At 30.8% G+C, this 24,762-nt stretch overlaps 1 protein-coding gene across 1 annotated transcript; it reads left to right on the top strand.

Annotated features, from left to right (window-relative positions):
* Positions 1-19,328: 19,328 nt before the first annotated feature.
* Positions 19,329-20,681, top strand: LOC126835977 (uncharacterized). The gene is made up of 6 exons (XM_050568888.1): positions 19,329-19,416; positions 19,513-19,560; positions 19,723-19,749; positions 20,017-20,115; positions 20,203-20,286; positions 20,370-20,681. Exons 2-6 carry the CDS (start codon positions 19,536-19,538, stop codon positions 20,609-20,611), a joined length of 477 nt encoding a protein of 158 aa, XP_050424845.1. The 5' UTR covers positions 19,329-19,416; positions 19,513-19,535; the 3' UTR covers positions 20,612-20,681.
* Positions 20,682-24,762: the final 4,081 nt, after the last annotated feature.

The raw sequence follows: 24,762 nt of genomic DNA, 5'->3' as shown, positions 1-24,762 counted from the left end.
TTTACCGAGAATGAGCGTCTCGCGTTAAGTGGTCACCCTGTATTCTTAAGACGAATTTTTGAAATAATTAATTAAACGAAAACATGGAAGACCGGGCGACCGTTGACGGGACAGAGACGTAAGCAGTGATAATTAAATAAAAAAATATTTAACGCTTTAAAAACAAAAAACATTCAGAACAAAACATAACTGTAAAGTAATAACGAAAACATCCGAAGGCAATGAAAAGGTCTGCAAACAAAATGTCGGTAGAAGGTATTCAAAATTACCATTGTCTTATTACTAATAAGTTGTCTCTCGGATTGAGAAGGTTTTCATATTTTCGAAAACAACGTTTTAGAATATTATTTTATGTTGCTGGCAAAAATTAAGTATGAGTTTACAAAAAATGTAATTTGAAATTCTACATATGACCAAGATGAAAACATCAGATGGAGTAGATACCAAAAAAAGAAAAGAGAGAAACACAGAATAAGCAAAGTGTATTGAGTAGGTAATAGTGACCGAACATGTTTGCTTAGGACAAGGTAAATAAAAAAAAAAAACCGTAACAGTGATGTTGCCCGCTAAGCTAAAACATCAACTAATGACATGGGTATATTATAAGTAGCTGTAAGTATGGACAATTTTGTAATACGATTATAATTTTGAATTTGTCTTTTTAGTGTGTGTGTGTGTGTTTTTAATTATAGCGCGGGACTAGGATAAAGACATTTATCATTTTAATGGGATTCTCAAAATGTATTAAAAGGCTCATTTTGTAAAGAGTTTTTTTTTTATACAGCAAACTTAATAAAATTAAAAACAAATGTGTATTAAATGGAAATATAATGAGTATTATATATATAAAATAAAATTATAAATAATAATACAATTATATCAGTTGTCAAAGGGTTTGAAGATAGTTTTTTTGTAATATTTAAATTTGAATATTTGGGTTTAACATAGTGGAAAAGCTAAATTAAATATATCTCAGTAATTTTCACTTACACTCTTAATTTTGAATAAAAACATTAAAAAAAAAAGTTCATAATGAAGATTAATTTTTTTCTTTTCTTAAAGCTAAATTATTTATTTTAAACTGAAAAAAACCAACATTTTCTTTACCAAATTTTCAAAACAAATTTAATACATTGTTTTTAAATTTTATTTTATTTTATCAATACTTTATCCGTTGCTAGTGCCAACATTTTAAGACAAAACAATTTTGACCTTACATACTTTGTTTAAATTTTACCAATTAATTAAAAGACAGGTCTGTGGTTTTTTTTAAACATTAAATTAATAACAATAATTAAATATTAATCTTAAAAAACAAAATTCTATCTATTAATGAACGTAAATCTCGAAAATGCTTGCCTCTCATTGCTTTCTTGAGAGACTCAAGTAATATATTGTTGCATGAAATAAGGAAATGGATGTGTGCTGTATATAAATGTGGCGACTATAAAATAATAAATCAATTCAACAGGTGTGCTACCCTAATCGTGTCGCAATTTTTTTGCGTCGCCAATTTGTGATTTTTTTTTTAGTTTACTCGCAAAGTAGAAAATAGCGCACGTCCGTGTTTCTTTAAAAATAATTTTTCAAGCGAATAACAAAAATTAAATAAACCTAAAAGCGCTGCACAAACCACGATACCAGATTTGAGTTCAGTGAAAAAAAAAAAATCATTCAAAATAAATTGGTAGCGAAATCGTCGATGAAAAACAACTATTGTAAAATTAATTGAACTTTTTAACGCACTGCAGACGTTGTTCGACAAACACATAGCACTTTATTTATTTAGAAAATTATGCAATGGCATTTACCTTTGGTTTTGGTTTTATTTAGTAATATTAAACAAGTCACTAGTACCTATTTTGATATACATATTGATCTAACAAGTAACAATAACCTTCTTGTCACTGACTTGTCAACAGGATTAGAAACAAGAGGGCTATGGGGCTATGGGGTTGAAAGCCTCTGCTTTATGTACTTGAATTGTATAAACCACAAGTATTGTATTTCTAATATAATAATTTATTAGAATATTGCGTTAAAACGGCAGGGGGTCTATTCTTGAAAATTTTCTACTACCATTTCGTATACGAAATGTGACTTTCTACTGGTTTTTTAAAAACTGTATTCTTGAAATTGCGTTTTCTATTACTCTTTCTATTCTCTTACGCATTCGTATACGAATTACGTTATATTACCTGAATTATTATATTATCTAGTCTAAAATCCTGTCAAATATTTAAATATACAATTGGTTTACTATTTATATTATTTCTAAATATTTATGATTACTCTAAATAGTAAAATTAAATTTAGTTAAATGTATACTTTATAAAATATAGTCTATATATTTAGTACAAAATGCACTTTATCAACATTCTATAGTACACTAATGTAATGTTTGAATTTTAATAAATCATTTATTTGGTTGTTTGGTTCTGATTTATGTTCATTATATTGTATTAAAAATATTTTTTAGTTGATAATTAATTACAATATATAAAAATAATACAAAATTATAATTATCTAAGACTTTATTACTATTTTATGAAAATTATTGGTAGGAAGAACTAACTTAGAAAGTTGTACTTACTAAATATTAGTATTTATAGATTAGAAATTTTCGAATTAATTTGTATTTTTTTATTCTTCTCCAAACAGTCTTGCATGCTAATAATTATGGGTATGTAGTAATGACAGCAAATTGTTAAAATATATATATAGACATATTTTATTTTAGTAATAAAATAACTATTTTAATAGTAACATAAAATATTAAATCTGTGTACTTACATTCAAAAGGATCAATAGGCGCATAAGTTCGCCTAGTTACTTCTCCGTCAAGTTCTCTTTGTTCCAACTCTTCGATAGCAAACAATTGCATTATTAAATCATTATCATCATCCATTTTAAAAAAAAAAAAGTTATGCAGTAATGACAATGCTTAGCTTTTTTAAAACCTATAGTTAGACAAGGCAGACCTTACTTATCTCGTGGGTTTTCGGTCTTTAGTAATAATCTTGCCGAAATGTTCAGACACCGGCAGTAATCACTAAACGATAAATGGATATCGACAAACGTAGTCAACAATAGAGGTGACACATTATTTAAAATAATTTACGGTAAATTCAGTAAAACACATTACACAGTCGACACTGGTGACTATACAATACAAATTGACAACTATTGGTAATTTCGACTTTTAAGATTAAGTCAATGTTTTTGATTATAGTACATTCTCATAAATTATGACACCGTAGTTAACAAAGTACCAAACACCGCAAATAGTATTATATGTACAATAATATATCTGGATTAACTAGAGAGACTAGATAAATAATTTTTATGAAATCTTTCTATTGTAAACAATATCGCATAAAATACGAAAATTATGTGATCACTACGGCGGACAATATATGTGTCACATCGGTATAATAGAAAGTACAATGTGTCAAAGTTGTCATGTGTTATATCGTTCATTATTATTATTTTTTTTTTTTTTAAACACCAAAAAAAGGGTCAAAAAGCACACAGACCTTCGGTAAAAATAACGTTTCTGTCAAACGTTAACGGTTCGATTATTTCTGAAAAATCCAATTATGTCTGGACCCGCATTAATAATTTATACTTTTCTTTATTCACTTGTGAAAATAATCGCCTGGCGTTTTAGTATTTTCACCGGACCTGAATACCTTATAAACTGCGTTGCGTTGTCTTGGATTATTGTTCGATCAATAGTCTTTATTAGCAGCTGATGCTTTTCACAGTTCCACAATTATACATTTTATTATATAAGTTTTACTCCTCATTAATTATTTATTGTCTGTTGATTTTTTTTTCTTCAAAAAGCGTTGTCATATTATGTAGTAGTTAAGAAATGTTTAAAACGAAACGGGAAATCGGTTTACTTGAAAAAAAAATAAGGTACAAAAACCACAATACATAAAGAATTATAGCAATAGAATCCATGCGGCTCGAGTTAAAAGCTCCACTGTGGATCTTTGAATATACTTAGAAAATATTTACCTTCGCAGCTATACTTACATTATAATATATATTGTAAACTGTATAATTTTTCAGCTGATTTAGTTTTTCAAGTAGACTTAGGCGTGATCGCGTTGAATATTTTGGCGGTTGTTCAAAGCGAAAAGGCATATATATTTTAAATCAAAATAATTATTGCTTCACTATATTGTAAAACGATAACGCCTAAGAACAGTATGAAGATTTGATAAGAGAAAAAGATTTTATAATAAAAATTTAAAAATTTGAGGTGATGATTGGGTCTCATTTTGACAGAATTTTTTTTTCAATTTACGCTGTTTATGTGATTGGCCAAACTCGTGCCGTGTGTTAAACGTTTCAAACAGTTTTTTAGACCTTAATTAAATTGTTTTGGTTACGTTATTCTAGCAACGTTATTTACTATTGCGATTTCATACGTGTCTTTCTATATTTTTTTCTGTTTTGTTTGGTCATTTTGTAAACCAGCGGTAGTGTCTTATCTGTAATAATCTTATTACGCGTAGGTTAAACTATGGGTTTGCCAAAGTACGAAGTCTATTCAACGGTTCGACAGTTGGCCGGTTTGTCAGAACAGGCTAAAAATATGTTTGGCGATGTAATCCGTGAAGCCCTTTCGCTTGCTGTACGAGTCGACTCACGCATTAGAATATTGGACAGATTGCTAGCCAGCAAGAACAAGCTCGACCCGTACAGGTTGGTTGGATGTGTTGTGTATTAGTTGCAAAAGAGACGATGCTATCGAGACGTTTGCTTTTTCAGAGAGGACTGCGGTAAAGACGGAATGAAATCCCACGAGGACCCGGATCACGGCTGCGGTTTACGGACACTAGAAACGCTTAAAGATACGGAAAAACCTATGCACGACAAAAAGGTATACAGGGTGTCCGAAAAAGAATGGTGGGGTTTTAAACGGCTGTAGATTGCAAAGTATTGGACCCACAGCGCTCTGGTAGAGCTTGCACGAAAGAGGGAGTCGTCAAATTTCGAATGATTGCCCTACCTGAGAGCTGTAGGTTCAATGCTTCACAACCTACAGCCCTTCGGAACCCCGCCATTCTCTTTTGAGACACCCTGTATGATAATTACACATTCACTTGAATTCTTACTTAACTTAACTCGGTTTTCAGCCTCGCAGACCAAAAGCTGAAGGTGGCGGCGGCGGTTGTCGTCACAAGAAGACGGTACTTAAGAAGTCGGTAAAAACACAAACGCGTGGTCGTAGATCGAATCAAAAATCCTTACCCCGCCAAAGCCCAATCCGGTATCGATCATTAATCTTCCTGTTCCTTCGTCTTGCGTTTCCCCAGCACCACCGTTACCGTCGTTGCCAGATCCCCCGGCATCCGCGGGCGACGGTCACGGGCAACAAGTAAATCACTAAAACCGCGCTATTGGTTATCGGCAAAAATTATTATAAATTCGAATTTCAATTTAGAAAATATCTCCTTACAACCGAGAGGAGGCATACTCAACCGGGACAAAAATCACTAGCGTCACTGTTGGCCACGTGCCTCGTTATGAACCGAAGAGCGACTTGCTCAAAGCTATTCGAGACGGTACCGTTTGTAATCGGTTGCATCCGCTAGAATAGCTTTGGCTAAAATGTCTTATCCAATATTGTTTATAGGTGTCCAATTGAAGAAAGTCGAAAACGTCAAACCGAAACAAGGTGAAAAAAACATTACTTGGATTTTGGCACGCCGCATGGCTCGTTCAGATGTCAGACTCTGACTCGGTTTCCGGATCTGAATACTACAGCGACGGTTGGGCAGAATAGACTTGAGCAAAGTTGGTTTATTCGTCCAATACTCTTTAGGCATACTCTATGAGTTATTATGTATTTACAGCTGTAAGTTGCCGTTTAAATAATATAGCCTATGATTTTCTACCAATTGATTTCTTATGTTTCTTCAAATATACCCTCGCTGCCGTTGTGAGCGAATGAGTTTATACAAACATTTATATTATTACATTTGACCTGTATATCATTATTTTATGTTTTTTTTATCATACAACAAAAAATATGTATAAAACGTGTACACTGCGTAGCCTCTAAATAGCAGACAAGTAACAGCTATTATTTTTATAAATACTCTTAACAAAACGAATGTAAACCGATAATATGTGTGTCGAAATTCTAACGCTTAATAAGAATATTAAAAATTGAGGTGGGTTTAACACAAGAAATGGAAGAATTCAGATCACATTGTATAAAAAAAAATTAGAAAAATTCGATTTCTCATTAAACCCTATGGGATATTGAGTGGCTTACGATAAAACGATCACTCTGTATTTTGTTTCGTTAAAAAAATGTACGATTATATAATATTTTTGAACACAATTGATATTATGTCGGTCTGTCCAAAGCCAACGTGGTGCTGTATTCTGATTAACATAAATATGGTATTTTGACGATAACGCTTCCCAGTAACAGTGTCCACCGCAAGTATCCACCGAATTTGTGGAATATTCAAATATTTAATTAACGGAGCCCATTAGAAATTCTATAACATGAGCCGGTGTGCATTCGTTTGAAAACGCATATTGCATAATATTATGTTACAGTCTAAGAATTCTAGTTGGTATAATATAGTTAAGACCGTTGGAATTTTTTTAAATATTAATGTTCCAGAAACAAACCAATGTAAACAAGACGTGGCAAACCCGACAGCGCGCCTTTAGTACATAACCGATATCAGCAAAACATCATCGTTAAGTCTTGCTCGGGGCACGGACAATGGCTGTTCATTTCGTTATCTTTTGCTCGCCTACACAATAACAATATTATGTACAATATCTCCATTAAATATCATACATAATGGCGGTTTGTCAAAACAATAGCGTTGAAATCACACTTGTGCAAACTTTCGTCGACGATAAGATGGCTATGATAATATTATTATTACTGTCATAGCTGCTGTTGTGTTATTAGTTTTCCCAATTACATAACATTTTTCTAAGACACGGAAGATGTGTGAAGTAATCAAATTTCCGTTTAAACCGTTTCGGCGAACCTAAAATGTAGTTAAGTACATATTAATATAAATCCGGGAGAGGGGCAGTCCTTGTGTCGTAAACATATGTCAACTCGGACAACTTAAGCGCAGGTCAAGCCTATTATAGCAGTCTGTAACGGGTAAAAAGCTACAATGTGTGTTCAGTTGCAACAAAAAAAACAAACAAACACTCATTGTGTAGGACCGATAATGATTTTTGCCAAACCATTGCCTTAATGCGATGTCGTTGTTAATAGCGTTGTACTATATTTGTTATTATTTTTTTTTTTTTTTCCAAAGCTCCTCTCGGACGGTATAAATCTCCCGAGTACAAAGCTATAATAGGTCTACCACTTGGTGTCTGGTCTAAATGGACTTTTAAAATAGGACGACCGTTCAGAGAGCTCAATATATATGAATTACGTGACCGGATCGTTTTATAGGCTTTTCGATAAATGCTTAGTATTGCATTGTTGACCGTTATCCGCCGACGATGTAATACTCAAAAATAAGATGTTTTTTCCTGGTTTTGGATCAAAGCATTGCGGTGTATGTGAAAATTATAAAACCATGGCGCCGTCACGTGTAAGTTATGTAAAACGGTGTTGAGATTAAGCCGAATTATTATTCTTACAAATCGTCATGGCCCGACAGCTTCTTTTGTCACCGTTGTACATTTATCCATCGATCATTCCACGCACAAGTTTTTAAAATATAAATGTTTTTTTCGTGGTTCAGCAGAACAAAATTTTATATATTGTGCCTTATAGACTTTGCACCCCACGCAAACAGCAGACAAATCTGTATACTTGCTATATGATGTATTTGACGCAAAATTAAATGTTTTGTGAATTATTGTCGTTTAGTTGCCATATTTCAATGATATTTCTATAAAAAAAACCTAGTTGTTTTCCACTATCCACGGAAAAACATTGAATCATGGATATGTTATCACTGATCTCTTATCACTTACCTCTTATCACTCATATTTTGCCTGTCATCTTTAATCTCTCATCACATATTGTTATCTTTTATCTCTAATCACATATTTCTTATCACTAATATTTTATCTCAAACCGAAAGTTTAATTTTAAAGTGAAAATTATCAAATGTAATTATTACAGAGCTCGAATGAAACCACTTTTATTTATAAAAATAAAAGTTTAACTTTTACTCATACATATTGATGTATAAAAGTTTTTTTTTAACTTTTACTTTTTTCGATAAAAGTTATTTAAAAACTGTTATTTTATAACTTTTAATTCCTAACTGTATTTATAAAAGTTTTACATTTTACAGTTATTATAAACCATTAACTTGAATAAGTTTAATGATAAAAGTATTATGCTTTTACTTTTTTATTAATAGGAAATGTAACGGACAACTTAATAATAATTTTACTATATTATGTAATATGCATTTAATATAAAAATATTTTGAAAATTTCAATTTGAATAAACATGATATTATATTATAAATTTAGTATAAGTATAATCAAAATTTCATAATATAAGTGACAGTTTAATTTTTTGAACTCAATCAGTTTTATAAAAAAGCAACCAAGTATTTAACAACAATCATGATATATATGATTGTATGATAAACCATAATGAAAACATTTTTTTTTTTTTTAATTTTTTATTAATAAAAAAATGTTATTTAATCTTAACGTTTTATAAATGTTGCCATCATGATGACATGGGTTATGGACGAATTCGCTTTCCTTTACGAAACTTACCAACAAAAAATTTTAATTTAATAACTTTCCAACAAACAAATTTAAGTTAATTTTACTGACAAAAAAATTTAATATAATCTTACTAACAAAAAAAATGTATTTAATTTAACTAACAAAATGTTTTCAAGGGTATCATTGCCAAGGTTGTAACTATGATCATTTAAAACACATTTTAATGATGAAAATGCCCTCTCTTTAGATACTTGAGTTGCAATATGTTTTTCTACAGTTAACGTTAAAATATTTTCCTGTATCGCTGGAATTCATTAGTTTTCCACTCGTGAGAGTTGAATAGTTTTTTTTTTTAGTGCTGAGCAGTCAAATAATAACGATCTTGCATTATAATTGAATTTTTTTGTACATATAATTTTTATTTTAAAGGGAACAAGTAAAAGTTTTACTGTTCCGATTAAACTTTTATAAATAAAAGTTGTTTCCAAACAGTTATAGTTGAACTAATTTGTAAAAGAAAAACAACTGTTTCGCTCCCTGAATTATTCTCGTATCCAGCTGAAAAATATATCATTGTTAAAAGTTTGCAAATACAAATTGTTCATGGCAGTATTCAATAAGGTACAAGGCAATATTTTTGAAAAGTTTTACAGTTTTAACAGACTGATATAGTTGAATATATTTTTTTGTAATATTTCAACTGAATTGGGAATTTCGAAAAGGGCTCATATCGGAAAATTAAAATTTTCCAGGAAACTCAAAAAACCGATTTTCTTTTTAATATTAATATTAATTTTTCTAAAAAGAGGATGTTTTTTTCATCCCAATAGAAAACAGATATGGGCTCTTTTCGCTCATAAGATATCGGTCTATAAGTGTAAAATTAAAAAAAAACGCGGAAAAATTAATTTTGATCAAAACTCGAGATGGGCCCTTTTCGAAATTTACTAATTCAATTAAATATTCGATTAAAGTGTAATACTACCAAGAGTTGGTATTGGAAAACATATTTACAAATTAGTAGTATATATTATTATCAATATCCAATATCACTGCAGTACGATAAGAGTATGAATGATAAATAGTTAGCGTCGCGCTCATCGTGCAAACTGAACATATTATAAATCAACGTTAAGTTGTTGATTGAACAGCTGCGATAAGTGCGACAAAACGATAGTCCGGCCTGTATACATTCAATATGTATATTATTATTACATTATAAACATATTATTATAATATTTCAAATGGAAACTCGACGAGAAAACCGTGGCAACAGTTCTCCGGAAGTTTTTTTAATTTTTTTCACAGCCGTAACAAGTACAAATGGCCGTTTAACCGAAACAAGCAAACTTTTTAAGTTTTCGGCTTTCGACACGGACTAATTTCGGTGCCAAGAGATTAATCCTTCGAGTGGTTGTCGTGTTCGTTTAGTGTTTAGCCGGTAACATTGGCCCTTTGGCTTCTGTTCAGAACGTTTACACGGATCCGCCCAGCAGTTTCTTCGACCAGACGGCGCTCGAGGTAAAATATTCATAATGAAGGTTTTCGGTTGAAAGTCAAAATAGGTGGGAATAATAATTATACTATGCCATATTATATTATACGCACAGAACTCACAGAACGCAGAATGCACTTTAGTGTAATATGTTTTGGATGTGGTAGTTTGTAGTTTGCATATTTTATTGTAGGTCAGGTCGAATGCGAATAATAAACAAAACGTGTAATGTATTTGCCCTCGTCTATGACGACGGTCGAATATTTTTTTTTTTTTTACTCGAATTTTTTAATTATCAACGTTGTTTTGTGAAATATAACAACTACATTATTTGCTATCGAATGATGAACGGCTATGCGCTGGCCATGGACGGAGTGCGTCCACCGTAGTCCGACAAATGAATACAGCTTAACAAAAAAAAGTAGGTACAGCTTTGTGTTTTAGTTTTTTTTAATTCAATTATTGCGTTGTCAAAATGGAAAACCTAAATGTACATTAGCGCGCCATTCAGTTATTCACACAATATAAGTATAAATTGTTAAACGGTTTCTCTGAAGCCGTTTGTGTTGTTTTTCTGTTTTCATGATACTTGTGGGTTTGAGCCATTTGTTTTGCCATATAATTGATCGCATTTTTTTTATTTTGAAATGGGATTTGTTGTATTGATAAGAATATAAACGTCCCATTTTTCGAAATTCCGTCCGGTAATTGCCTTTTTGGCTTCTTTGTCTGCTATGTCATTTCTTTCGATACGACAGTGACCGGAAATCCAACAAAATGTTATATTTTTGAGTGATCCAATTCAAATCTGCTATCTGCACTACCTTGTATAATGCTGCAGAAATTAAGAAGCTTATGTGACATTTTTTTGGTTTTCATAAGTCTGTTTTAAAATTTTTAAACGCATCTGTATGTATGTATTTGAACGTGAGTCCTGAAGGAGTGGACTGTTTCTTTGAATACATATTTTTGTACTGTATTTCGTTTGCAATATTTTGTTTTCAACGTTTCCCTCGATGAAAATTCTCTTATTTATTTTCAACGACTATTTAACGAAGCGTTTTGTTGCGACAGAAAACGTAGTAAGGGCCATACAATGGCACGGTGATTTTTCTACAAACATACACACTGAAACCCCCGTCGATGGTATTAAGTAAAGCGCCTTTTCGAAAGTTTTAACAGTGTTATACAAACTATCTAACGCAATAATAATTCGGGAGTTTTATTTATACACTATTGCCCGGTGAGCAAAAAAAATTGAACGCCAAAGTACAAGCGAAGCCGAGTAAATGATGATGATCAAGTTTGTTTGCCAACTTTGTGTCGCACAATAACAACACTTGTACAGCATTAGACGGCTGGCGTTAAAATGTGTAAATGTATAAAATTCTGACCCTCAGATTGCAGCTGATAATTTGCAAAAATCATCTTCATTTAACGGAAGACTGGTACACAAAATGGAAATTTAAAATCAATCAATCAAAATCGCAGTTCACACTACCTTTACTCTAAGACTTCTCCCTTGTCCTGGTGTTTCCCTATACGGATTAAAAATCCCCTCCTCTTGCTCTGTCAAGTATCTCGGTCTCACACTAGACGAACGACTCACGTGGTCTCAGCATATTACAATTAAACGCTCACACTTAAATAACCGTCTGTGGTTACTTAATTTTAAACAATAAATTTACAGACATTAATACTAAACTTGTAATTCATTAAAACCCTATTAAAACCCAAATGGACTTACGGCCTTCAGCTTTGGGGCAATGCTAAAAAATCCAAAACCAATAAAAAGCAAAGCTTTCAAAATGTAGCTTTAAGAAAATTAACCAATGCACCTCCCCTTATATCTCTAATAATTATACACTCCATAATGATCCTAACATAAAAAACAGTCAACGAAGAAGCCATTTCATTCTATAAAAGATTACACAATAAATTATTCTCCCACTCTAATCCTAACAATATCTAATTAGGTCAATTTATATATAAATTAAAATTTAAAAAAAAAATCATGGTAAGTGTCACTAATCAGTGATTACTTTCTTCAAAACTTTATTCATGTAATTTCTTTCTACACTTTCTACCCTATATGGTTATTGTGCTTCTTGTACAGTTTGTGTACATCTTATTTAAAAAAAAAAAAATTTAAGATAAGAGATAAGTGATAAGAGAGTGGAGAAAATAACTAGGTTATAAGTTGTTTAAATATGTCATTGGATATTAGAGCTGCAAACGCCATATTTCAACACAACAAAAAATGTACAAGCTGTAACTCAGCTTTTGGCTGTTAACCATAAAACCATACAGCAGGGGTTAAATTAAAAAAAAAAATGTCGCATTGAGGTCAACACTTTACACTAAAAGATCTTATCGATTTTCTTGGCTATAATATTTTCTGTAATTTTCGTCTCTATTTTCAGCTGTCAGAGTATAGGCAATGTCCATTGGTAGTGGGCCTGTGCGGGATTGTATGACTTATTTTCAGTGTATTATTGATTTATTAAATTACTAAATTCAACTCGGTAACCGACGAAGCGTTACTTCCGTTCGATTAGTAGTTGGTTCCGGAAGTGTGGGGTCGAATTAATTGATTTATGATTCTATGTCGAACAATTATTTAAAGCCTTAGCCAATCCAATAGTCGATTTAGCAAAACAACATTCGTTTCTGATTTAAAATAATATGCACCTTTTTTTTTTTTTTTTGTCCAAAACGTTACAGGAAACATGACTCGACGGTGTTCTTTTTTTACATTATGACAATGATCTTTGCACATAAGTTTTAGTTGCCAACAAAAAAAAAATTTGTATTTTTATTCTTCATCTTATCCCAAACAAATTATGTCAGCCAATTATTGCAACCATCGCCAATTTCTTATTTGGCTTCAATTTGTACTCCTTATACGTTCTAAGCTAATCGCTCTTACCCATTTTATTGTTTAACTATTATTGAATTACATAAGAATAAAATAGTGTCTTTATAAATAGTTTTAACAATAGTATAAGTTTCTAGCCGAAAATCAAAAATTATACCTTAACCATATTTTATAAGTATTTTTAATATACATAATACACATTAATAGATTTCAAAAAAATCAAACAAACATTATACCCGGTTTTACCTGATTTTTAACGCTTTTAAATTTATTGCTAGGTTCAAACCGGTGACCAAAACCACCCAACTGTGATTACATCTTGCTGATGCTAGTTTATAGAGCGCCAGTTTATTGTATGTTGGCTTTGCTGATCAGCAGTTTGGCGATAGTAATTTATATTAAGTATAATACATATATTTTTTAAAAAATAAATTGCATTTTTAAAATGCATTATTGTGTACATTATTCAAATAGTTTGCTGTTTAAAATTATTGTAACGTTACTTTTAGTATCAGTTTTGTGAAATTGTGCCAAAACTAAACAAAAATTCCTTCGTCCAACTGGGAGAAATTTGAGATTTAGAGCTTTTTTTTGGAAGGGTTTAGTCCCTTCTCAAGATAAAAAAAAAAATGTCGACTGACTCTTTTTATTTATGCCGAGTTGAGGAAAAGTTTAAAACGCGGAAAATTCTTTTATAGAGCCATTTTGTTTATTTAAGAAAGGGACTTTTTCAACTTTCAGTGCATCAAAGTGTACAGCTGTATAAAATTACTGGTTAATAAAATCACTATTTCACTGATTCGGTTGGACAATGAAAAAAAAAAAACAATTTTGGATCAAAGAAATACACATGTATTATAATAGCGAAATAATTTTTCGGATTCGTATCTAAGTGCTAAATTCAAATCCAATCCAATCAGAACGATATACCCAATTTCTATTGACCATTCAAACGATACGCTTTTGGGGGAAGGTTTTTTTTTAATGTAAAAAATTATTTAAAAAAAAACGGTTGCCACACACACACAAGCCGCCTCGTTTGTATTACATTATATTGTCGGCGTTCAGCGAATCACTTTCCAACATATTTTTGGGTCACGAGTCAAAGTGAAAGTAAAAAAAAAAAAAAAACAACCCAAAGTTTGTTCGAGTAAACTCGTTGTTAATTAATAAAGTTCCAGGCTTTGGCGAATGTTATAAAAAGTCGGTAGATTAAGTTTGTAAAATAATAATAATAATAGCAGTAATAAAAGCGTTGTGTTCGACTAAGAAATAATACAGCTTTGATGTGACGCAGACCTTTGTACATAATATTTCAAAAAAGGAGATTATTTTGATTTTTTTAGATGTACTCGCTCCTCAGGAAACTAGTACAGCTCAAATATTTGACAAGCGCCTAACCGGTTTACCACACTTAAAAGAAAGATTCTTTTATCTTATTAGTTATCTCAACTGTGAGATTCCCTACTCATGTCATTCACTGTCTGTTTTTTTTTGTCTCTTCTTTCTTTGTGGTTGACCAATTTACTTATTGTGCAAATTATTGTATAGATTGTAAATATTTTTGTCAAGTAATAAAAATTAAAAAAATTGTATAAGTTATAGTTCAATTTTAGATATACCTTCGGTGTAATTTTCAGATCTAAATCTCTAAAACTTTGCTCGAAAGAGTGAAATAAAGAAAAAAATTCTATCCCTTCTAGGGGAAAGGGTTTATGATAATTTTTTGTTTCGTTAATATTGATCGATAGTACTATGTTCGAAAAACAATTCATATAAATTTGGAACATTTTCCACTATTTTTAAAAAAGTTATAGAGCATCGTAATTTTAAGTTGAAAAATTTGTACATTTTTTAGGTGTTTTTCTCGATTTTGATGGGGAAGGGGTGTTTTTTTTTAATTTTTGGCCTGTTAGAATACATTTTAGGTATGATTTCTGATCTATAGAGTTGCTACACGAAGAAATCGGTTCAGCGGCTTACGGGATATCGTGGGTCCAGACACAAAAATAAAAACACATCATTGTAAAAACATTACCTTCTCAGATTCCACACCGAAGCTAAATTAATATTATATTTACACCGTTGCACACGCGAGATGGACATATTGCACGCCATAATAATTACCATGGAAATTCCACAGACCACCTAACCAAGAGACCGTGTAAGGAACTCGTGGTCGGATTGAGATGGTGGTAAAAAGTCGAGGACTTAAACGTGATTAAATGTGTACAAGAGATGGAGACGGAGAGAGAAATAATAGCCTCCTTTTATACGGTTATGTGTATACAGCCCTGGCCGGATACACGAAGACGCATTACTCATAATTCATATCTCCCCCCCCCCCCACCGGTGAAACGTCAGTCGGTCGCTAACACAATACTTAACGTTTTCAAAAGACCAACAGCCAAACAGCCTCTAACAAGTCCTTTGTGGTGAGTAACGAGTATCTCGACCCACGACTACAGCTGTTAAAGTATTCATATTATTAATACTTATACGACGGATGTGTGCATCCATTAACGGATTGCTGCACATGATAACATATTGTTATAGCAGCCGTGCCACCCCCAACATCGAAAGCCGCGGTATCAGAATATAATACAAGGGTGTCCCATTTTAAAATTCTAATCGATTATGCTCCAAAAATACTAATCCAATCAAAAAGTTGCTTATTAGAGACTTTTAGTGTACAAAGGGGGACGTTATAAAAAAAAAATAGGGTTCAAAATTCAAAATGGCCGACCTACGGTCAAAAACATGTATTTTTTGTTAACCAAACAAATGTTCGTATCAAAACTAAAAACTTTTGTAGGAATAATTTTTCGGTAAAACCCATAATTTGAAATTAAGTATCATTAGCTATTTTTAGTTTTGTTATTTTATTTTGATATATATGGTAACCTTGGTATGTGTGGTAACCTTGGTTTGTGTGGTAACCATGGTATTTTTAGTACATTTGGTATGTGTGGTAACCACGTTTTTTGACTTTGTGGTACACAAAAAAGAGGATAACTTTTACGATGAAGATAATGATAATGTAATGGTAAAGTTAGGTTTGGAAATTATAAACATACCACAGTTACCACACGTACTATGGTTACACACACAGACCATAGTTACCTCACAAACCACTAGGTTACCACACATGACACGATTACTGATACTTAATTTCAAATTATGGGTTTTACCGAAAAATTATTCCTACAAAAGTTTTTAGTTTTGATACGAACATTTGTTTGGTTAACAAAAAATACATGGTTTCCGTTTCAAAGAAGCATGTTTTTGACCGTAAGTAGACCATTTTGAATTTTGGACCCAATTTTTTAAATTTTTTTAACGTCCCCTTTTGTACTCTAAAAATCTCTAATAAGCAACTATTTGATTAGATTAGTATTTTTGGAGAAAAATCTATTAGTATTTTAAAATGGGACACTGTATAATAATATTAAACCGACAATATTTAACACAAACGGCATATGCAGCGCCATCTGTTTTCTTGATTTAACATAACCAACACACAGTACAGAGTGATCGTTTTAATCGCAGAACCGCTCAATTTCGCGTTGGGTTTAATTATTAATGTATTTCTTTTTTTCATAGTATTTTTATAAAATGTGTTTTAAATTTTTCACAAATTTCTATGTTCCTAGTCGTTAGTCATTTATATACATAAAAAAAAATGTTTACACTATTTACACACAACTTGCGGTTACTTCCTTACTTGAGTAGTTTGACTACACGAAAAAATGTTATGCGTGGACAAATAGTTGTTAACCAATACTTGAGTTAAGTACTTATGTCTTAATCACTCTTAAGCAAAGAGAATTGAGTTTAAACATAATATCTTTGTTTGTTGTATCATATTAACAGATCTCATTACTCGGTCAACTGGTACTTAACAGCTCAAATACCAGACTCAAAAGAAACACCAGATAATATATTAACCTAGTATATATATATATACCTAGTTAATACAGGGTGATTGTTTTATCGTGGACCACTCAATATCTTATATAATAATAAAATACATTTTTATCAATATTAAACTTTGAATAATACCTATTTAGCGAATAGTGTAAGCACATAGCTTGGCAAGGGCAATTTTTAAACACTATAAAATAGTGAAATAACAGTAATTTTTAGTACATTTTAAGTAGGCCACGGAAAGTTATATCTCACTGAGGTTAATTAATAATTTAATTTTTTTTTGTTTTTCACCTCCCTCCCAACTTGGTTTTTTCGACAGAAATTGTTGAATTTTAAATAGTACCGCATACAATTTAATTAACAATAATGTACTAAAAATTTTGACCGGTCCGATAACCAGTTTTGGATGACTATTTTTCAAGTTATTAAAGTCTTAAGTTTAGGGCAGGATGAGAGGTAGAGTGTCCACCTCCCGTCCTAACTTCTAAACTCTTATTTTATAATTTTATATTTTCATTAAGCTATCAAACTTAATAAAATTAAATCGATATCCAAAATGAGAATATGAAGATTATTCTTCTTCTTTTTTTTAACTATCACAAAAATTCACAACAAGTATTCTCAGCTGTAATTTCATAACGACCGACTAAATTACTTAAAAAATTATTATCTGTGCCTATTTTAAGCCATATAAATCAAATTTGAGTTTAAATTCCCTAATGTAAAACCAAGAAATGACAGTGTATTTAGACTGTCTAAAATTTAAGTCAGTGTAATTAAAAATATATACCAGCTATGTAAATAAATGAAAAACGGTACGCTACGACATACATAGATTTCTATTTTACTGTTTTTGTCGAAATATAAGCCCATAGACAAGACACAAGATAGTCACATCAAATCAGTCGGTACAAGTTGGAGTCGAATAAATCATTGCTTTAAGAAGTTGTAAGTATAATTTATTATTTATAGCAACCTACCTATTTTGCTTACCCTAAATTTTTTCTAATTTTCTATTCTAGTAATATTCTAGCAACACTCACATCTCCACACATGAGGCGTCTGAGACTGATATAAACTGCATGTATGTTTTAATAACTTGTTTTGCAGATAAAAAATGATGAAAATTTCCTGTGTTTTAATATTATTTGCCATTGGAAATGTGTTGGCTAATATGGTTCATAATTTGGCTGTTTTGAAAATGAGTAATTATTTTATTTTCATACTTACCTACACGGTTGTAGTTGAAAATCTTAGAAAAAATGTAATTCTTAACATTTTCATTACAGTATATTTAAAGGAGGTTGCCATTACAAGTGATTAAACATTTTTTTTATTGTCATACTGATTAACTTTTTTAGAATAATTGTTTTTAATTTTACTGTTTTTAAACATACTTTTTTAATTATTCACTACAGACAAATACATCCAGCTAGCTATTGACTATAATAACGCTTCCATAGGAAGTAAGATATATTTAAAATTAACATACTAATACATACAATAACATATGTCTAGTTATGTTTGTCTAATTTTTTAGGTAAACCTAAACTTATTTTTTAAATTAAATATTTCGGTTTCAATTAGCTGTTCAGATTATGAATGCATGAGGTGTATAGTACTAGAGTACCGGACACTGGGGAAATGTTTATTGAAGCGGGATGGGTCATAGGTCTCTGGAAATTATTTTAACTCAAAGTGATAGAGTCCATTTTAAATAAATGTAACACCCCTTATTAAATTTTTCTGTAGTCTAATTCTTAAAACTTGAGTCTACTAAGAACTCACTTGACTCGCATGGAGTAATTTTATTCTAATGATTTTTATACATCTATTATTGTGATTCTATTTTTTACAATTTTCTTACAGCTTAAACTTTTATTTGTTTACTTTAGATGGCTTGGAATATGTAATCAATGCGATTGTCGAGAGAAGTACAATAGACATTTCAACGGGTAGTAATAATAGTATAATAATAAAAAAAAATTATTAAAGGTTGCTAGTAGAAAAAAAATGTCACATTTATGTACAAAATAACAAACAATTTGTTCAGTTATTTAACTGATTCTACTGGCCACGTCTATTTCAATTCGGCCATTATATTTCCACAAGGTTTCCAATTTATTTAGTGAATTCGAGCCAAGCACTTTCTTCCGAATTAATAATGCACATATTTTTTCTAGCTTCACCTCAGTATTCTAGATTATAACAGAGTAGAATTTTATTGATTTATGTCATGTTAATTGCAGAAAAAATGCATTTCATGATCGCTGTACCGGGTATTAATTTTTGTAACATTTTCAAATATCCACACAGTTGTTTAATATGTATTAAGTATACAAGGTTTTCGCTTTGAAATTTTCAGAACGTGCACCAGCTCACGACATATTTGTCCTGGCAGGTAGTCAATAATAATCTCATCATGTATACAATATTGGATTATATATTATAAGAATATTTTATGTACATTCAAGTTGTATTTTATTTATAATTATAGAATCCATAGCTACACAGACTTTTATGCAAACAATAATAACTGGACTAGGTAAATATAAAACATTTACAATTTTTAAGCGAACAATTTCCGAAATTGATGATTGTTTTGTTTTAAAGAAAAACTATTAAGATTTGATTTATACTCAAAGTCATAAAGCTAAACGGATTTTTTTTACTGTATTATTCTATATTGATATAATTTGTGTTACAGGTATTGTGTGGGCTACGACAAACGAAGGTAACCATTTATTCGATAGTAGTAATAGTAGACATTTTGGATGGTTTTCGGATGAAATTCGCTTTATGTGTAATATATTTTACTTTGAGTGTGAAATTTACTATTTTGGAGTTTGCACCCATTGCTAAATGGGCCGACGATAGGGTGCATTTCCCCATAAAACAATGTAAAATTAAATTAAAAAAGGAAATTAAATTACATACCACGAGCGACTAATAATTTACATTCACATGTTTATTATTAGTTATCAACACGGTCGTTTAATAGTGTTTGCAGATTTTGGAGACTTGAATTTGACACAACTTGGAGAAGAGAGAAGACGTGTTACTCGAATAGCTTTGAAAAAATTGATGAGCCCGGCGTTGGGTAAATATTTGAATTTAAACACGAATAAAATTATTACAATTATTTTTTATTATTTGTTATCAACGCGGCTGCTTATTAATTTTGCAGATATTGACAATATGACCAATCTTATTGAAATGAGAAGAATTTTACCCACAGATTCTGTACAACATAAAATCGTCCGTGCAACAGGTAAGTGTAATGTAAGATATAAATATTTCTGTTTCAAAAAATTATAAGTAAGCGAAATTTGGCAAATATAAAACATTTTTTAGACAGATCTATAGAGGAAGACTATCCAATAAGGATGTGTAATTTAATAGCGTTGTCGTTGAGTACAAAATTCCCAACGTTGTACATCAAAGTTGTTCAGGCTCGCCCGCATAGTACTTGTATCCTGAATGATGACCATACACCATTGGGTTACAAAACGTACAGAAAAATTGAAGGCGTATGGTGGCAAGTAAGCAACACTGCCGTTTATCATACAGTGCAACTACTGAAAGAACAGTTATGATACAATTTTATACCAGGAACCGAATTTGATAACTCTTTTGAAATTATATGTTGTTTTATTTAAATAATAATATTTGTATTATACTGCACTAATATCCGAGCTGTCAGTAAATTTGACGGATTTCTCAATAAACAGTTTTGTTCAAGATTATAGAGACATTATTTGCTTGTGTGTTGATTCAAACCGAATTGTTTAATATTTACTTTATTTCTACTTTTTTGGGGTTTCTCCCACTTGAACAGTTTGACTTGTTTGCCGCCAGTGTTTCGGAACACTTGACGAATTGGCTTTTGTCGGTTCATAAACAATGATAATGTAATTCTGTAAAAAAAAATGTACAAAAACTTCATCTCTGGTGTGACTAGAGCGATACAAGACCGCTTAAAGTAGTTGTACATTAAAAAAAATTGACCCGACAAAAATATTTAAATAATAATAATCATATTCAAAATATTATGCATGGGGTGCAAAAGAGATTGACTAAATGTCGTTAGAACATAATATGAATTGTGTTTCTGATTTTGCCTTTCTCGATACACCTCAACAACCTTATAAAATAATAAGAACTTCAACGATCGTTTTGCGATACAGCGAACAATTAAGATTTTAGAATTTAAGTTTTAGATTTTAAACATTTGATGAAACTATTAAAAAATAATTGTGTGTCCATAATAATTACACAAATTCTTGTCTCCTATTCAAGCTGTAAGTGCTAATTAGTATTAGTCATGCATTAGAGTACATCCTTTATCCTTATTGTTGATAATTATTTACTAATAATTCTAGCGTTTATAGTTAAACAGACCACAACTATGTAGTTATCGTTGTTAAAAAAAACATTTTTGCGGTAAAAAAAATAAAAATTGTATTCAACGATTTCTCAGAAACCATAGTTTGATATAAATTAAATTTCTCCATCACCGTTAAACGTCAAAGTATGTATATCTAATAAATAAAATAAGCTTTATAAATTTTTACCGAAAATTAAAAAAAAAAACATCTGCTTGTTTTAGCAAAACCGTCAAGCTACAATGAAAATACAACAATTACATGCACAAAAAATGTATTTTTCAGAAGAAAAACTACTGTTAAGTATTAAACTTTAAACTTACACATGTGCTGCACGTCACAATTACTTGGTTATCTGTGCCCCTTGCTCTACCACACTCAAAATCCCGTCTTAAATTTGAAACTTAAATCATTTTTAAAAGAAATTATCCAAAACTGGTTATATTATGTTCGGCAAATTATTCTTAACTCAAACATTTAATTAAATTGAATACACGTTAAGTTTTGCAAGTTGTTAGAACTTTGTAGAAAAATTAAAGAAACAACAATTTTGAATATTGTCTAAATTTGTAAAAAAATAACAAACTTAAGTATACAAAAAAAAAACGAAAAATACTTAATTGCAATTGTTTTTTCATCCTAAGCAACGTACAAAATTTGACTGAATTCATTGATGTTGGCTAGGGAAAGTGTTTTTTTAGGTTTTCAATATTTAAATACTCCAATAATTGTAAAATTTTATTTTCAATTTAAGTTTCAAAATGTTGTACAATGATATTGCGCTTAATAACGATTGATAAGACTTGCTTAGCAACGGAAAAATCAGAATCGCCTGGACGATAAATAAACTATAATAATAATCATTACTTTAACGTCGACCCAAACGATTATTTTTTTTCTTAATAAAGGTTAGTGATTTCTTTAATAATTTATGTGACTTTTCATAGAAGAGTCTACGGGAGGACGCGGTATGGGCAACGTCGAACCAGAGCCCTGAAGATGGAACATGCAAGTGCTTCGAAACGTTGGCGAACCAGTCAAGATATCCAAATGGGAGTAACCACGAGGCGTGTAAATACTGTAAATATAATTCAAGTTTTAATAATTAATTTTTTTTTTACTATGGGAAATCACGAAAAATTGTAAAATTCAGATTTTAACATTTTTAGGATTTTAGGAACGTACAATTTTGTATAACTTAATTTTCCATACCCGATTAAAAACATACTTACAAGTTTTGAAATTTGACAGTACAGTTTACTTAAGCGATTCGATCAGATTGACAAACTGAAGTTATAAAGTGAATTCCTTGGGTCTTGTCTTTGTACACGTCGACCAAAACGACGAAAAGCAATTTCATTTGGTTATGATTTCAAAACACAAAGCGGATCATTTTTTTTGTATATACATAAGTGTACCACAATGGACAACGTTTTATAATGTGAAGTGAAAATAATTTTGGGCTTAGGATCTTAAAATTTTGGATAAGGACTATTTATACGAGTACTATATAACTATATAACTATTAAATAATAATAAATTTACCCCTGACTCTCCCCCATCCCAAAAATACTGGGTGCAATTAAAAACAGTCTTAAATAGTAACATAAAATTTAAATTTAAAAAAAATACTGGTTTATAACTTACATATTTTGTTTAAATTCAAAAAAAAAAACCACCGGAGTCGAGGAGGTAAAAGATGTTCAAGAATAAATTTGATTTTTTATGAAAAATTTATGGGAAAAAAAAAACATTTGGTTCGATGTGTTGCCAAATAATATTGTATTTTTAGAATTTCCATTATATAATTGTTGCTCTCAAATTTAATTTGTATTTTGCACTTGTATGGCACTGTCATTATAACTTGATATATTTAAATTCGAAAGTTGTAATAAGTTAAACGTTGACAATATTCTCGCACAGACTTACAATTTTTGCACCCAAATATTAAGATTTAAATTCTGTACATTATGTAGAATTTAAATGATAGACTACACATTTTTAATACGTTACTAATCTACAAGGGATTTGTTTTGTTTTTTTTCTTCTTCTGGGAATCCTGACTGGGAGAGAGTATTGATATTTAGAATTTTGATTTGCCTAATAAAAAAATCTAGGGTTTGGAACTAACGCTGCACGCCTACATATTATGTAACAGAAATGTTAAACATAATTTTTGCTTAATTCGTTATAGATCGTGGGACAGTTGTCTACACCTTTTTTTCGAATTCCGAGAAAAACCCAAACTTAATTATATAGTTTAACATTATGGGGCTATATACATTTTCAAAAAGAGTCAACAGTCAAATGGAATATTCTTCAATCATAGCCCTGCCGATAAATGATGACAAAACTAAAAGGTACCATATACCCGTTCATCCAGATGGAACGGCATCTCTTTCTTTATTTCACTTTTTAGCTTAAGATGTAATGGTTTTATTAAGTAAGAGTAAAAAAAAAAAAAAAGGAAAGTTACACTTTAACTGTAGTTAACATTCTAGGTTGCTATATGTGAACGAATCAACAGTGAACTCGTTTAAGCACTATAAATGCATGCAGTGCATTTCAAGAATGGTAGTTGGGAAAGGATAAATTTAAACAAGATTTTTGATATATTAACGTACCGCCAAAGCGCATATTCATGATCACGGAATTCGATTGGCAAAAAATGAAAGTGTTTAATAGATGTTCAGACTAAAATTTAGTCAAAATTACATTTTTTAACAAAGGTGTTTGAGTCTGTAGAAACAGTTAGTAGATTAACAATAGGGAATGATTTCTTTTTCGTTTAGTTTTTGAGTTGAAGAAAAAATCGATTGAATATTTTGACTGGACAATAGTGTTTGACACAATATTTTACTCGTGTAATAAGCACCGTTGCTAAGTGAAAAAAATCTAAATAACCGAATTCGATTGGCAGGAAAACAATTTTTATTTTGACTGATGTTCAGATACAAATTTGGTCAGTTACGTTTTTAAACAACGGTGTTTGAGTCTATGTAAAAATATAGTGAAAAGAGATTAGGAATTTAGGCTATGCCTTATTAATATTGAATTATGAATGGGCATATGGCGAGGACGGGTCTTGTTATCAGTAATAAAGTATCTTTAGATATTCGGTTCACGCAAAGAAGTATCAACAGAAAATAAAGATTGCCATCTTTTTTCTGTGGTCTTCAAGTGTATCGAATGTAAACATGTTTTTAGTAAGAGCCACATGAGTGCAGCTACAGAGGGGGCTTTAATAAAACAATCCAAGCCCCCTCGGCTTACAAGTAGTCATTGTCTCTTATTGTACGCACAAGTTTTTCGATTTGTGTATAATATTTGTTTTAGAAAGTAATACCATACACACGTGTCAG

The sequence above is a fragment of the Adelges cooleyi genome, unplaced genomic scaffold, assembly GCF_023614345.1.
Source record: "Adelges cooleyi isolate 19-005CV unplaced genomic scaffold, UGA_ACOO_1.1 ACOO_flye_CR_arks_rails_tigmint_CR_PRNA_23, whole genome shotgun sequence".
Lineage (NCBI taxonomy): Eukaryota > Metazoa > Arthropoda > Insecta > Hemiptera > Adelgidae > Adelges > Adelges cooleyi.
This window is presented reverse-complemented; position numbering and strand designations above follow the sequence as displayed.